This window comes from Oryctolagus cuniculus, chromosome 10, assembly GCF_051225735.1.
Source record: "Oryctolagus cuniculus isolate XC-2025 breed Fujian yellow rabbit chromosome 10, ASM5122573v1, whole genome shotgun sequence".
NCBI classification, from domain to species: domain Eukaryota; kingdom Metazoa; phylum Chordata; class Mammalia; order Lagomorpha; family Leporidae; genus Oryctolagus; species Oryctolagus cuniculus.
Window position 1 is genome coordinate 93733742 of NC_142876.1, and position 13697 is coordinate 93747438.

The 13697-nt window shown below is 45.9% G+C and overlaps 1 protein-coding gene across 1 annotated transcript; it reads right to left on the reverse strand.

Moving 5' to 3' along the window:
• Positions 1-6430: 6430 nt before the first annotated feature.
• PDE12 (phosphodiesterase 12) lies at positions 6431-12401 on the reverse strand. The gene is made up of 3 exons (XM_002713262.6): positions 10789-12401; positions 8495-8573; positions 6431-8070 (listed from the first exon to the last, which is right to left on the reverse strand). The coding sequence occupies exons 1-3, from the start codon at positions 12097-12099 to the stop codon at positions 7628-7630; spliced, it is 1833 nt and encodes a 610-aa protein (XP_002713308.4). The 5' UTR covers positions 12100-12401; the 3' UTR covers positions 6431-7627.
• Positions 12402-13697: the final 1296 nt, after the last annotated feature.

Below are 13697 nucleotides of genomic sequence, written 5' to 3' on the forward strand. Positions count from 1 at the left end.
GATGGTCACAACAGCCTGAGCTGGAGAGATCCAAAGCCAGGAGCTTCTTCCGGGTCTCCCATGCGGGTGCAGGGGCCCAAGCACTTGGACCATTTTCCACTGCTTCCCCAGGCCATTAGCAGGGAGTTGAATTAGAAGTAGAACAGCTGGGACACAAACCAGGGCCCATATTGGATGCCGGTGACACAAGTGAAGGCTTAACCCACTACGCCATAGCACTGCCCCAAAACTTGAATATTTTTTAATTACAAAACAACCTTCTGGGGGCTGGCACTATGGCATAGCAGGTAAAGCTGCCGCCTGCAGTGCCAGCATCCCATATAGGCGCCGGTTCAAGTCCCGGCTGCCCTACTACCAATCCAGCTCTCTGCTGTGGCCTTGGAAAGCAGCAGAAGATGGCCCAAGTGCTTGGGCCCCTGCACCCACGTAGGAGACCTGGGAGAAAGAAGTTCCTGGCTTCTGACCGGCACAGCTCTGGGTGTTGTGGCCATCTGGGGAATGAACCAGCAGATGGAAGACCTCTCTCTCTCTCTGCCTCTACTTCTCTGTGTAACTCTTTGAAATAAAGCAATCAATGTTTAAGAAAAAAAGAAACCGGGCCGGTGCCGCAGCTCACTATGCTAATCCTCCGCCTAGCGGTGCCGGCACACCGGGTTCTAGTCCCGGTTGCCCCTCTTCCAGGCCAGCCCTCTGCTGTGGCCAGGGAATGCAGTGGAGGATGGCCCAAGTGCTTGGGCCCTGCACCCCATGGGAGACCAGGAAAAGCACCTGGCTCCTGGCTCCTGCCATCGGATCAGCGCGGTGCGCCGGCTGCAGCGCGCCGGCCGCAGCGGCCATTGGAGGGTGAACCAACGGCAAAGGAAGACCTTTCTCTCTGTCTCTCTCTCACTTTCCACTCTGTCTGTTAAAAAAAAAAAAAAAGAAAAAAGAAAAAAAGAAACCTTCTGGGTTAAGGAAAAGGAAATTGGAACTAAGCTGTTGGTGATTATCAAAAACAAGTTACCAAGATAAAATGTCATTTTTAAGTGCAACTTTTCAAGCCTATCAAATGAAGTCTCCCTTTTTACTTCTAAATAAGAGGTCTCATTTCTTGTTAGATAAAACTAAAATATGGTACAGTATGTGTAATTGTTTTGTTTTATTCTTTTGAATTCAAGAGATGGAAAGGAGCTCCCATCCACTAGTTTACTCCCCAGAGCTTGCAATGATCAGGACTGGGCAGGGCCAAGCGAGGAGCAAGCAGCTCAATCCAAATCTCTCACCTCAGGGACTCAGTCACTTGAGCCATCACCTTGTGTTTCACAGGGTCTAGCCTGGCATGAAGCTGACATTGGGAGCCAAAGCCAGGAATGAAACCCAGGCATTCCAATGTGGGATGTGGGTGGCCCAAGGACTCACCTAACCAGATAGGCTTAACACTTATCCCAGTGTGTTTGATGGGGTGTCAACTAGGAGATGGGAAACATCAGTAAGTTCAGTGTTAGGATCATAGTTAAATTAGCCACCATTCATTTTTGTAAGATTGTTTTATTTGGAAGGAAGAGATTTCTCATCCTCTGGTTGACTTCGCAAATGCCTTGGTGGCCTGAGCTGGGCCAGGCTGAAGCAGGGAAGCTGCTCCTGAATCCGAGTCTCCCACATTGGTAGCAGGGATCCAACTGCTTTGAGCCATCATGACCTGCGGCTTTCCAGGGTTCACGTTAACAGGAAGCTGAAGTTGGGTGCAGAACTGCAACTTGAGCCCAGGTGCTTCAGTATGGAATGCAAGTATCCCAAGCAACCTAGTAACTGCTACACCAAATGTTCACTTCTCACCACTAGTTTTAAAACTCAGTTTAAGTAAAAGGTGCTTTCATGGACTGTAAGGAGGAAAACTTTTATAATCTTAGTTGTGATATAAGGCAGCTCTTATGCATTAGAAAATCACTGCTGTAAGAAATGGAAATTGCCCAATTTTCACCAAGTAGGCTAAAAAACGATTTCTAAGATTGCCTGTTTTTAAAAAGGAAAGCCTTGACTTACCCTGGAGAAATTACTTTTTCTTCAATTTGTGTATTATATGTTTTTTAAAAACTGAAAAAAAAATTTTTTTTTCAAATAGAGATGATTAAATACTTTGGAAAAAATCATAAATTGAGAGAACGCCCTAGAATTCTTTTCCACATTTAAAATCTTACGTCATTGTCATGGTCCTTATTGACTGAAGTGTCCAGTATTATGAAATGCTTGATGCTGTCAAGATTCAGTGCTTACTGTTCGAGCCAGTCAATAAGAGGTCTCTGTGACCTCCCCTATTACATAGAATGGTTGATTATACCCCTAGATTTACAAAAAAAAATTCTATCAAATAATTGTCAAGTATGTTAACAGAGACTGAAGAGGAATTGTGGTTCCCTTAATGGCTCACTGGCAGATGAGTTGAAAATGGCACCATTTTCTACTCAGTCCCCATCTAATACACTTTTTTTTTTTGGCTCATAATATTCCTCGTTTTTTGTCTAGCTTATCAGCTACTCTTCTGTCTTGATATTTTGTTAGATTTCAAATTCTGTTGGGTGTTTGCCCTTTGCCTTAATACTCTCCATTGAAAATAAAACATGAAATACATCACCCTAATCTTGAAAAGATCAGTGTCTCAGAGGGTCTTTTTACTTTCAGGTCGCTGGGAATAGTTTCTTAAAATGAAATTTGTGGTTCTTAGGGAGTTCTGAAAAGTGCCGTCTGACTTGTTGAAACATTTGCTTCTAGTTCCTGGTGACATGCTGGATGTTTCAGTAATGAAAACTTGGAACGGGCCTTTGGCTTAGTGGGTTAAGCCACTGGTTTCGGATGCCTGCATCACTTATTGGAGTGCCTGGGTTTGAGTTTTCTCTCTTCAAACACCCAGTTCCAGCTTCCTGCTAATTCAGACCCTGGGAGCCTCAAGTGGTTGGGTCCTTGCCACCTGCATGGGAAACCTGTATTGAGTTGCTTCAGCCTGGCCCAGTCCAGGCCATTGTGGGCATTTGAGGAGTGAACCATTCATCACCTATTCAGAAGGTTGTTCTGACAGTATGATTAGAAATAATCTACTACCAGCAGTTCACCAAGGATCAACAGAATTGGTGAAGGGATAGTACCAGTACATCAAGAACTTCCAGACAGCCTTTATATAGAAGTTGCATTTAAGAAGTAAGGCTGACTAGGCCCAGATTTATTTGAATTACTAAGTTTATACTATATATTCAGACACTACATTATCTGGATACCTGAATTAGCTTATCACTATCAGTAGACTGGCTGCTTTTTTACCTTTAGAAAAATATCCCTTAGTCTTAGAATGGTTTCTATAAGATCATAAGAAAAGCAAAAACAATTATCTAGACTTCGGCAAAGAATAAGGTAGCTGTGCTTAGTGGATGCCTAGAGTAGGTCATCTCTGTATTAAAGGAGAGTGGAGTTAGGTTCCCTCCTGCTCTGTCAGTGATTTCTATTTTATTGGACATACAAATCCTCACTGTCACATGGCTTAGCTCTTGGCCTTTTGTAGGCAGGGAGCTGTCTTAGGAACTGACCACTTAGCTTACAATGGGTTAAGTGCCATTCAGCTAACAGGAATGTGTTAAGCAAAGGTTTATCTCCTAGGTGGCCCTTAAGAAGCAAGGGTTTTGAGGGAGTTTTGTTACTTGGCTTTTTTGTGTGTCTTTTTGAAGGGGTAACAACACAACAAATGGGCTAGAGGCTTTGAATAGACATTTCTCCAGAAATGTATTACTAACCATCAGGGAAATGCAAATTTAAGACCACACTGAGATGCCACTTCACAATCAAAAAGGAAATGTTTGAAAGGTGGAGACAGATTTTCTATCTGCTGGTTCACAGCAAGAGTTGGGCCAGGCCAGGAGGTGGGATTTCATTCTGGGGCTCCTACATGGGTAGCCAGGACCCAAGTACTTCAGCCATCATCTGCTGCCTCCCAGGATGTATATTAGCAGCAAGCTGAATCAGAAGCAGAGTAGCCAGGACTCAAACCAGGCACACTGATACAGGACGTGGGCATCCCACATGACTATTTAGCTGTTGGACCAAATGTCTGTCCCTAAACTGACATTCTAAAATTACTTATTGTAGGCATCTCACTGCTAATTTACACTCTAGGGCTTTGGTATTTTTATACCAAATGTCATTAACAAAAGCAATGTGACTAACCTTTTTGACCTGACACATGATTTTAAAAATAAATGGGAATTACTGATGAAGATCCCTGGAAAAACACATAAGGAAGCTGAAAAATCCTGTGAGATAATTGAGTTCCTAACTGCGACATTAAGACCAAATAATTGAAAAAATGCATTGGTCAGGGCCGGCGCTGTGGCACAGCAGGTTAAAGCCCTGGCCTGAAGCGCTAGCATCCCATATGGGTGCCGGTTCTAGTCCCAGCTGCTCCTCTTCCTATCCACCTCTCTATGGCCTGGGAGAGCAGTGGAAGGTGGCCCAAGTTCTTGGGCCCCTGCACCTGTGTGGGAGACCCGAAGAAGCTCCTGGCTTCAGATTGGCACAGCTCCAGCCGTTACAGCCATCTGGGAGTGAACTAGCGGATGGAAGACCTTGCTCTGTCTCTACCTCTCTCTGTAACTCAAATAAATAAAATCTTAAAAAAAAAATGCATTGGTAGAGGTAACCTGTTCACATTCAGTAGGGTAGCTATATATTAAAAAGAGAAAAATAGAAAATTGGTGAGGACGTGTAGAAATAAAAACCCATCTACATTGCTGAAGGAATGCAAATAGTGTAGCCACTGTGGAAAAGTGTGGCAATTTCCAGAGAATTACTATATAAACCAGCAAAGAACAAAAAACATGTTCAAACAAAAACTTGAACATGAATGTTCACAGCAGCACCTGTCACAACAGCCAAAAAACAAAACCCAATGTCCATTTAGATTCCTGCAAGTACTATATTGAGTAAAATATTAACATTTTGAAAATTTGTTTTTTGAATTGTTTAAAAAAAATCAGTATTAGCCATATTTCATAAGAGATTTTCCCTTATGAGTTGTCTTGTGATAAACAGTGTAGACTTTTAATTTTCATTATATATGGATTGTGTTTGTCCCGATCAAACGAATTTATTTCATAGCTAAAGAATACAAGATCTCAAGATGTTAGCTCACTGGACCGTCCCCTCTCTATTCTATTATGGTCCTCAGAGCTCCATCTCCAGACTGAAACCAGCATGTTCTGAGGAGAACCACACTTAAGTCCTAAAGAAAATTTACATCTAATGCAATTCTTGGAAATCTGAAACAAGTGATTTTAGTACTCAGAAGTTTAAAAAGATGACAATTTATAGTCAGACTATCAGCATGTGTATTGGCTGTAATGGCAACTGTGAAAGAATTCTAACACTCATAATCAATAAAAAATGTTGGAATGTTACAAGAACTGAACATCATAAATGTGGCTTACCACAGAGTTGCTAGATTTCACTTATTTTATTAAAATTAAATATACCACAAAGTTCAAATGTAATAAAAAAATTCAAAGATATCTTTTAAACACTTAGGCATTTCTGAATAACACTGTATTCTAACTAATGAGTTCAAGGAAATTCAGTATGCAGTTCATGTATTCCCCACCTTTGAACTCCAATCATTTTAATCTATCTGGATTCTAAAGTTTGGGCCAGAATACATGGCAGTTCACAACATTCCATATCCCAGTATTCTGAAATATCTGAACAATCTGAGTGAACTACTGAATGAGCAGATATCAAATTTAAGGATTCAGGATATGGAATGCATGATTAAGTGTTTAGTTTTTCTGATCAGAGTTCATTCTGTCTGGCCACGGTGTTAATATAAGATCTATATGCTTTTCATGGGCATGAGTAATTACAATTTTTTTCTTTTTATTTGAGACAGAGTGCTCTCATCCACTGGTTCACCACTCCCTAATGCCTGCAAGTTGGAAGCCAAGAACTCAATCCAGTATCTTTAGTAGGTGGCAGGAACTCGATTTACTTGGGCCATCAGTGCTGCCTCTGTATTAGTAGGACACTGGAGTCAGAAGCTCAGTATCAAACCCAGGCACTCCAATATGGAACAGAGAAGTATTAACCTCAAGGCCAAACACCCACCCATCATAAATTAACAAAAAGTTACTTAGGAAGGCACAGTTCGGTAGTATCAATTTTATATTTACAGCCTTTTCTAAATAAGATCCCTAGAAACCGTTACCTTAACCTTTAAGTTCTTTGAAGTTTGCTCTCAAGTGCAAGTAAAAACTTTTGTTCTCAAACTTACTAAGCCAAGAGTTAATGACACATTTGATGGTGAGCAAAATATGAAAGTACAATTTTATCAAGAGAGCTGTGACAGATTTAAGGGTTTACAGATTAAAGAATCTGCAGTAACTGCTGTCATGACTGAAAAAAAAAATCAGAGCTCTTCTTGAGATGAGTAGGCTTTTAATACTTAAGCTAGAAGTGAAATGCAGAAATACAAGACAACATTACAGTTAGCCTGAACATCAAAAAAAGGCACCACTATAGAACTGCAAACGCATGGCGGTAAATGAAGTAAACCTCACTGGCTAGTTGAGGCTGGACACTAGGACCACTGCTTGGCATTTCTAATTTTAAAGTCTGCCTTCACATTTTGTTTACAGAATATAAATTATATATACGTTTGCCCTGTATTTCAAACTATAAAGCTGAATGAAGTCTATAAAAAGAATAGCTTTTTACATCAGAGGTGCTGAAAAGCTCCACTGTTCCCCTTTCTCTATAAAAATGGACAATTTTGATAATGCATTTAGCATAGAAATGCTCAATGGTTCATCAAAAATTTTAACCCCACATCAGCAGCAGGTTCTCATAAAGATTCTGTGCCCATATGATCAAATGCCCTGCTGAGTTAGAAACAGCCCCGCTGAATTAGAAGTATGTTCCACGGGCAAGAATTAGATATAATGAGGTCACATTGAGTATGTTGCTACTCATTTTGAATATTAAATTGTGCTTGCATCCTAAAAAAAATGAGCTGCAGTAATAAAAAGAATTGTACTCATTTGTACCATATACTGAAAACTAAAATCATAACAACAAAATACTGTGTTAGTTAAAAAGAAGAAGCAGTAAGAATTGTTGATGGTGTATTGTAATCTTTTGTCAAAGCTCTGAAATTGTATTAAACTGCCGACCAAATTGAGGTAGAGGTAGACCCTAATGTTACTCCTGCAGAATGCAGGTCTCTTACCTTATCTGTATGTATTTCCCCCCTAATTATATAAACATGATTCAGTTTAAAATGTATGTGATGAACGAAAAATTATAAAATCATTGAAATGGTTGTTAAAAAAATTCTTAATTACTGACTTAAAAATCACTTAGAAAAATGTATCCAATAATTCCATTTTCTTCTTGCTAGTCATAAATATATTTGGGAAAAGAAGGGTAGAGAAAGTATATGATGCAAAACATGAGTGGTCTCCCAGTGAGACATCTGCAACTTAACTAGTAGGGTATGACTATTTTGCCTTAGTTTCTGATTTGCCTCATTAAAGGTTAGATATAAGCTTTGATTAGCATTTCCTACTAAAGTAACATTTCTTTTTCAGACTTAAAAGAAATTCCATTAAACACAAATCTATTTCCATTTTAAATCACATACAAGTGCTATGTGATCAGAAGGATGGGAAACACTAGGTAAGGCCTGGTGGGTGGTAACTTCTTCATGACTAGGTAATGGAATCACCTGTTCAACCTCTAAAGCATTTAAGTCAATGAAAATGTAATCCAGACATCCATGAAAGCCACCAACATAATTTGTGTAAGCAGGTTCACCACAAGCACTCTTCAGTTTGAAGAAATGTGTGAGAGACATGTTGCATCTTTCCTCTTCTCCATTAGAAGTCCAGTCTTCATGGTCCTCTGGAACGTTGCCATTGATAACAAAATGATACATCCCTGCTGATGGTGTACTGTTAAAGTCCCCACAAAATATAACTGGTATGCCGGCATACAGATCACATGAGACATGTCTAATGTGAGCCAAGGCGACTGCCATTTGAATGAGCCGAATGTACCCACCTATGAATATAAAAAAAATCACAGTAAGTATTTTGTAAGTTATCTTTCAGGGGTGGGGAAATTTTTTTCTGTCAAGGACCATTTGGATATTTATATTATCATTTGAGAGCCATACAAAATTAAGTTAAAAAGTAGCCTGCTATAGATTTATTGAATTTTGAGTCCTGCCTGAGGTTGTGTTGGTAGGGCCAGACCAAATGATTTCACTAGCCTTACTCAGCCCTCGGGCCAGATGTTCCCCAGCCCTGCTTTAGCTTACAAAACAACAACAACAAAACATAACAAAAAAAAAAACAAAAAACAAAAAAAAAACACAAAAAAACTACAGACCTGGGTGACATTCAAGACACATATTTTTATAAAACAGCTCTAGCAACCTTAAGTAACCATATGTAAGTCACTTGTGAAACCAAATAAAACCTACCTTTTGGGTGCCAGTAGAGATGAGTATTAGCAACACATATCTTCTTAGAGGAGTCCTTTGTAGATTGAAGAACTGAAACCTAAAACAAATGGAAGGTGCCAAGAGTTAGTCGGTGTCTGCCCATGTTAATTTTTTAGTTAAGACTCTATGATAGACCGGCGCCGCGGCTCACTAGGCTAAATCCTCCGCCTTGCGGCGCCAGCACACCGGGGTCTAGTCCCGGTCTGGGTGCCGGATTCTGTCCCGGTTGCCCCTCTTCCAGGCCAGCTCTCTGCTGTGGTCAGGGAGTGCAGTGGAGGATGGCCCAAGTGCTTGGGCCCTGCACCCCATGGGAGACTAGGATAAGAACCTGGCTCCCGCCATCGGATTGGCGCAGCGGGCCAGCCGCGGCAGCCATTGGAGGGTAAACCAACGGCAAGATCTTTCTCTCTCTCTCTCTCTCATTGTCCACTCTGCCTGTCACCAAAAAAAAAAAAAAAAAAAAAGACTCTATGATAAACTCAAATGGTAGTCCATATCGTTCCCGTGGTGAACTAAGATCAATATTATGAAATCTGATTTGTTCTTAGGACATACACAGGTCAGTGTAATATGTTTTATTCATAGTCCAACCCATAAAGCTGATATGAAAATAATCCACTTTAGATGCTGACACAGGTTGGGGACAGTGTTTCCAAGCAGGAAGTGCAGTGACTGAAGGCGGGCAGACCTAGGTTTGGATATGCACTGTAACACAGCAGTGTACTTGGGAGACTTTTCTAAGCCAGCTTCCTATTGGTAAAACCATCCACCTCATAGGGAATTGCGTGGATTCAATTAAATGAACTTACATCCAAGTGCAAGAAACCTAGGAGGTGCTTAAAAAAGAGACGGGAGCAACTCTTTTTACTTTGAACATCAATTTACTTAAAAAATTTGGACAAATATGCAATGAACATGTTTTTAAAAATGAAGATGGGGCAGCATTGTGCATAGTGGTTAAAGCCGCAGCCTGCAGTGCCAGCCTCCCATATAGGTGCCAGTTCGAGTCCCGGCTGCTCCACTTCCAAGCCAGCTCTCTGCTATGGCCTGGGAGAGCAACAGAAAATGACCCAAGTGCCTGGGCCTAAGCACCCACGTGGGATATCCGGAAGAAGCTCCTGGTTCCTGGCTTCAGATTGGCTCAGCGCCAGTTGTTGCGGCCATTTGGGGAGTGAACCAGTGGATGACAGACCTCTCTCTCTGCCTCTCTCTAATTCTGCCTTTCAAATAATTAAGTAAGTTTTTTAAAAAATTAAAGTGGGGGGCCGGTGCGCCATGGCTCACTTGGTTAATCCTCCGCCTGCAGCGCCGGCATCCCACTGGGTTCTAGTCCCGGTTGCTCCTCTTCCAGTCCAGCTCTCTGCTGTGGTCCGGGAAGGCAGTGGAGGATGGCCTAAGTGCTTGGGCCCCTGCACCTGCATGGGAGACCAGGAGGAAGCACCTGGCTCCTGACTTTGGATCGGCGCAGCGCCAGCTGTAGCGGCCATTTGGGGGGTGAACCAACAGAAGGAAGACCTTTCTCTCTGTCTCGCTCTCTCTCACTATCTGTCAAATAAATTTCTAAAATTAAAATGAAGATGGATTAAGCTTTATGGTAGCTAACACCCTGCTCAATGAAGGTATACTGAGCCTACGGGTAATTTTAATTTTCTCCGATTTTGTACGTGTCTTTCTCACTAGGTCTTTTTTTTTTTTAATTTTTTTTTTTTTTTTTTTTGACAGGCAGAGTGGACAGTGAGAGACAGAGACAGAGAGAAAGGTCTTCCTTTGCCGTTGGTTCACCCTCCAATGGCCACCGCGGCCAGCACACTGCAGCCGGCGCACCGCGCTGATCCGATGGCAGGAGCCAGGTACTTATCCTGGTCTCCCATGGGGTGCAGGGCCCAAGCACTTGGGCCATCCTCCACTGCACTCCTTGGCCACAGCAGAGGGCTGGCCTGGAAGAGGGGCAACCGGGACAGAATCCGGCGCCCTGACCGGGACTAGAACCCGGTGTGCCGGCGCCACAAGGCGGAGGATTAGCCTAGTGAGCCGCGGCGCCGTCCTCTCACTAGGTCTTAGGCACCATCAAAGTCCCAGCCTTGCAGCAGGCAACCTGCAGCGTGACAGGCACGCTCTGGATGTTCTTAAGTATCTGCTGAATGAATGGAGACTGAACTTTGCGCCGAAGAAGCCAGACGAGCACACTGGGCACTGAAGTCTAGATAGTTTCATGTCAATTACAAGCCCGGCCCAGATCGGGCGAGCACGCGAGACGGGCAGAGCTGCTTTACCTGCAGGACAGAAGACCGCTGCAGCACCTTCTCCTGCGCCAGCGGGTACACGGCCAGTTTCTCCAGCAGTTCTTTGTGCAAGGGGTCGGACTGCAGGGCTTCGTGGAAAGCAATGTCATGCTGGCTAAGGAGGCTGAACTTAGACCTCCGGTAAAAAGTGGCCAGGCCTTCGTGCTGCTTGATTCGAAACACCCCCTCCAGCCCGAAGGCCTCGAGGGCGGGCACCAAGCTGTCTGCGAACACCGCGCGGTCTACCTCCTGCAGACAGATGAGGTCGGCGTTGTAGCCCGTGAGTTCCTTCTGGATTAGGTTCTGGCGGTAGTCGAGCTCCAGGGCGTAGGGGGCACAGTACGGGTACAGGACCGTCCGCGAGAACTCAGTCTGGGCGTAAGTGTCCGCCAGGATGTTGTAGGAGACAGTGCGGATGAGGGCGTCCTCTGTCACCTTCTTGGTGTAGAGATGCCGATGGTCAAAAGTGCAGGTGCCAGGCCCGGCCTCCACCGGACACACACTTTCTAACTCCCGGCTCGGCCCGAAGCGCTGCCCATTGCCTGGCGTGCAACGAAGCTTCAGCCGTAGCCCGATGTCAGCATTGGACGGGGTGTAGACGCGCTCGTCCACACCCGTCTCGGTCCAAGCCAAAGATGGGGCTGAGGAGGCAGACAACGACGAAGAGCCACTGCCCTCTGCTTCCGTCGCCCCAGGCTTGGTCTCCTTGTACCAGCGGAAGAGGGAGCTGGCAGGATCCCCAAACTCGAGGCTGAGCTTGGGGCACACGGGGAAGCCAGCCATGATGTAACGCGGCAGCTGCAGCTCGGTGAAGGCGGGCGGGTTGCGCTCCACCTTGTACTTGACGTCGCCGATCTGCAGCACCGCGCCGTCCTGCCAGGCGTCCACGTTGAGCACATCTTCAGCCACCGCCTCCTCCCGGTAGTACAGCTTCACGACGGGCTCGCACGGTGCCGCCGGCTCCGGCCCGGGCCCTGCACAGGCCGCGCCGCCGCTCGCGTTCGGCCGGTTCTTTCTGCTCTTCTTGGCCGCGGCCGCCTTGGCGTGGCCCTTGAGGGCGTTGGTAGCGATCCGACTGAGGGCCCGCCCCAGCGGCTCGCTCTGGTCGCGCTGCATGTTTTTGTGGCTGCCGTCGGCCAGAGCGAACGATAGGCTCAGCTTGGGCTCCGAAGGCACACAGCGCACTACAGCGCGCTCCATGGCGCCCGCCGCTGTCTCAGCCGCCGCCTCGGCCCGGCTGCGCCGCTCCACTGCCGTCCGCACCCCACGAAGCGCAGCGCGGGCACCTGGGAGCCTCCACATGAACCTGGTGGCCCAGAGGCCGACAAGATCGGCAGCAGAGCGGCGGGCCCAGGGTCAGATGGAGACCGAGGAACCGCAGCCGCCGGCTCCGGGATCCATTCAGACTCGCCGACTTCCGCCCGCTGAGGAGCAGGGGCGCAGTGCTCGCTGCGTCGCAGATTCGCCAGGCCCGCTTACCTGACCCTTCTTTCTGCAGCCACGCCCGTCTCTCATTCCACGAAGCTTACGTTTTATCTTCAACCTGGGTCAGAATGATGAGGGCGTAAGGAAAATACAGGAGTGCCAGAGGAACACAGCAGACTCCAAGGTCTTGTTGAAAGTGCTGTTTGGGGACGTGCGGGAAAGCGCGGCGATCCGGAAGTGGCTGGGAGAGCCGTCACGTGTCGCGTTTCGCTGAGGGAGGCGGTGCTGCCTGTGGAATCGAAACCGGGGCGGGGCCCGCCCGGGGCTGGCGTGCTGGAGGGCGTGGCAAGCGTGTCCCCCGGCCTCTCCACCCGGTCGCCGTCCTGGCTCGCGCCTTTCCCAGGCCCTGCGAGCGCCTACGCGCCGAGCTGAGCCTCTGTGGTGGGTAATAACGAGCAGTGTACAAGAGCTGCCATGTAGTGAGCGCCGACTCAGCCAAACAACGCCGCACACGGTATCTTAGTTAAGCCTCACAGTTCCTGTGAGGTAGGAACCCTTACCTGTCGCGTAGAGGTGTGAAGACGCAAGGGCTTGAGTGATCTGCTCGAGGTCACACAGCTGGCGAATTGGCAGAAACAAGTAGTTCGGAGAAGTCGTGGGAAGCTGTTCATCTTCAGGGAGTGAAGAAACGGGGAGACCCCTTTTTATGTAGAGTTGGCAGATTTCGCAAAGAACACAGGATTCCCTCCCCCCCAAATTTGAATTTCAGATTAAAAAAATTAATACTGAGAAGTCATGGTTGATCTGAAATCCACACTTAGTGGATTTGGCTGGGCGTCTTTTGTTTTATCTCCCGGTGTTTTAAAGACCTTGATGATGTCGGCGGGCTTGGCTTGTAGAGCAGAAAGAAGGCCAGTGTCAGCGAAGCCGCAGGAAGCCCAAGGGAGAAGCGTGGCAGAGGGCAGGGATTGTGCGGCGTTCTAACCTGCGCTGTGACGTTCCCGACTTGCTTCCAGCTGAAAGGGAAGGCGTTCGAGTTGTTTTGCCATCATGAGAAAGTTTTAACTTGCATTTTTCTCAAAGAGGGAAAACTAAAAACATGTAGTTACTTAATGGTGGGGAAAAAGTTTCTTTTTCTTTTTTAATCCTTATTTTTTTATTTGAAAGACAGTGTTACAGACAGACAGAGGGAAAGGTCTTGCAGCTGGTGGTCACTCCTCAAATGGCCGCCGTGGCCGAAGCTGGGCAGATCTGAAGCCAGGGGCCAGGTCCAGGAACCCCTTGGGCCATCTTCCACTGCTTTCCCAGGCCGTAAGCTAGGAGCTGGATCGAAAGCAGAGCAGCTGGGACATGAGCCAGTGCCCGTATGGGATGCCGGCACACACACAGAGGCTTAGTCTGCTATACCGCAGCGCTGGCCCCACAAGTTTCTCATGCTGTAATTCTCTTTGTTCTCTGTATAATGTTCTTTAAAA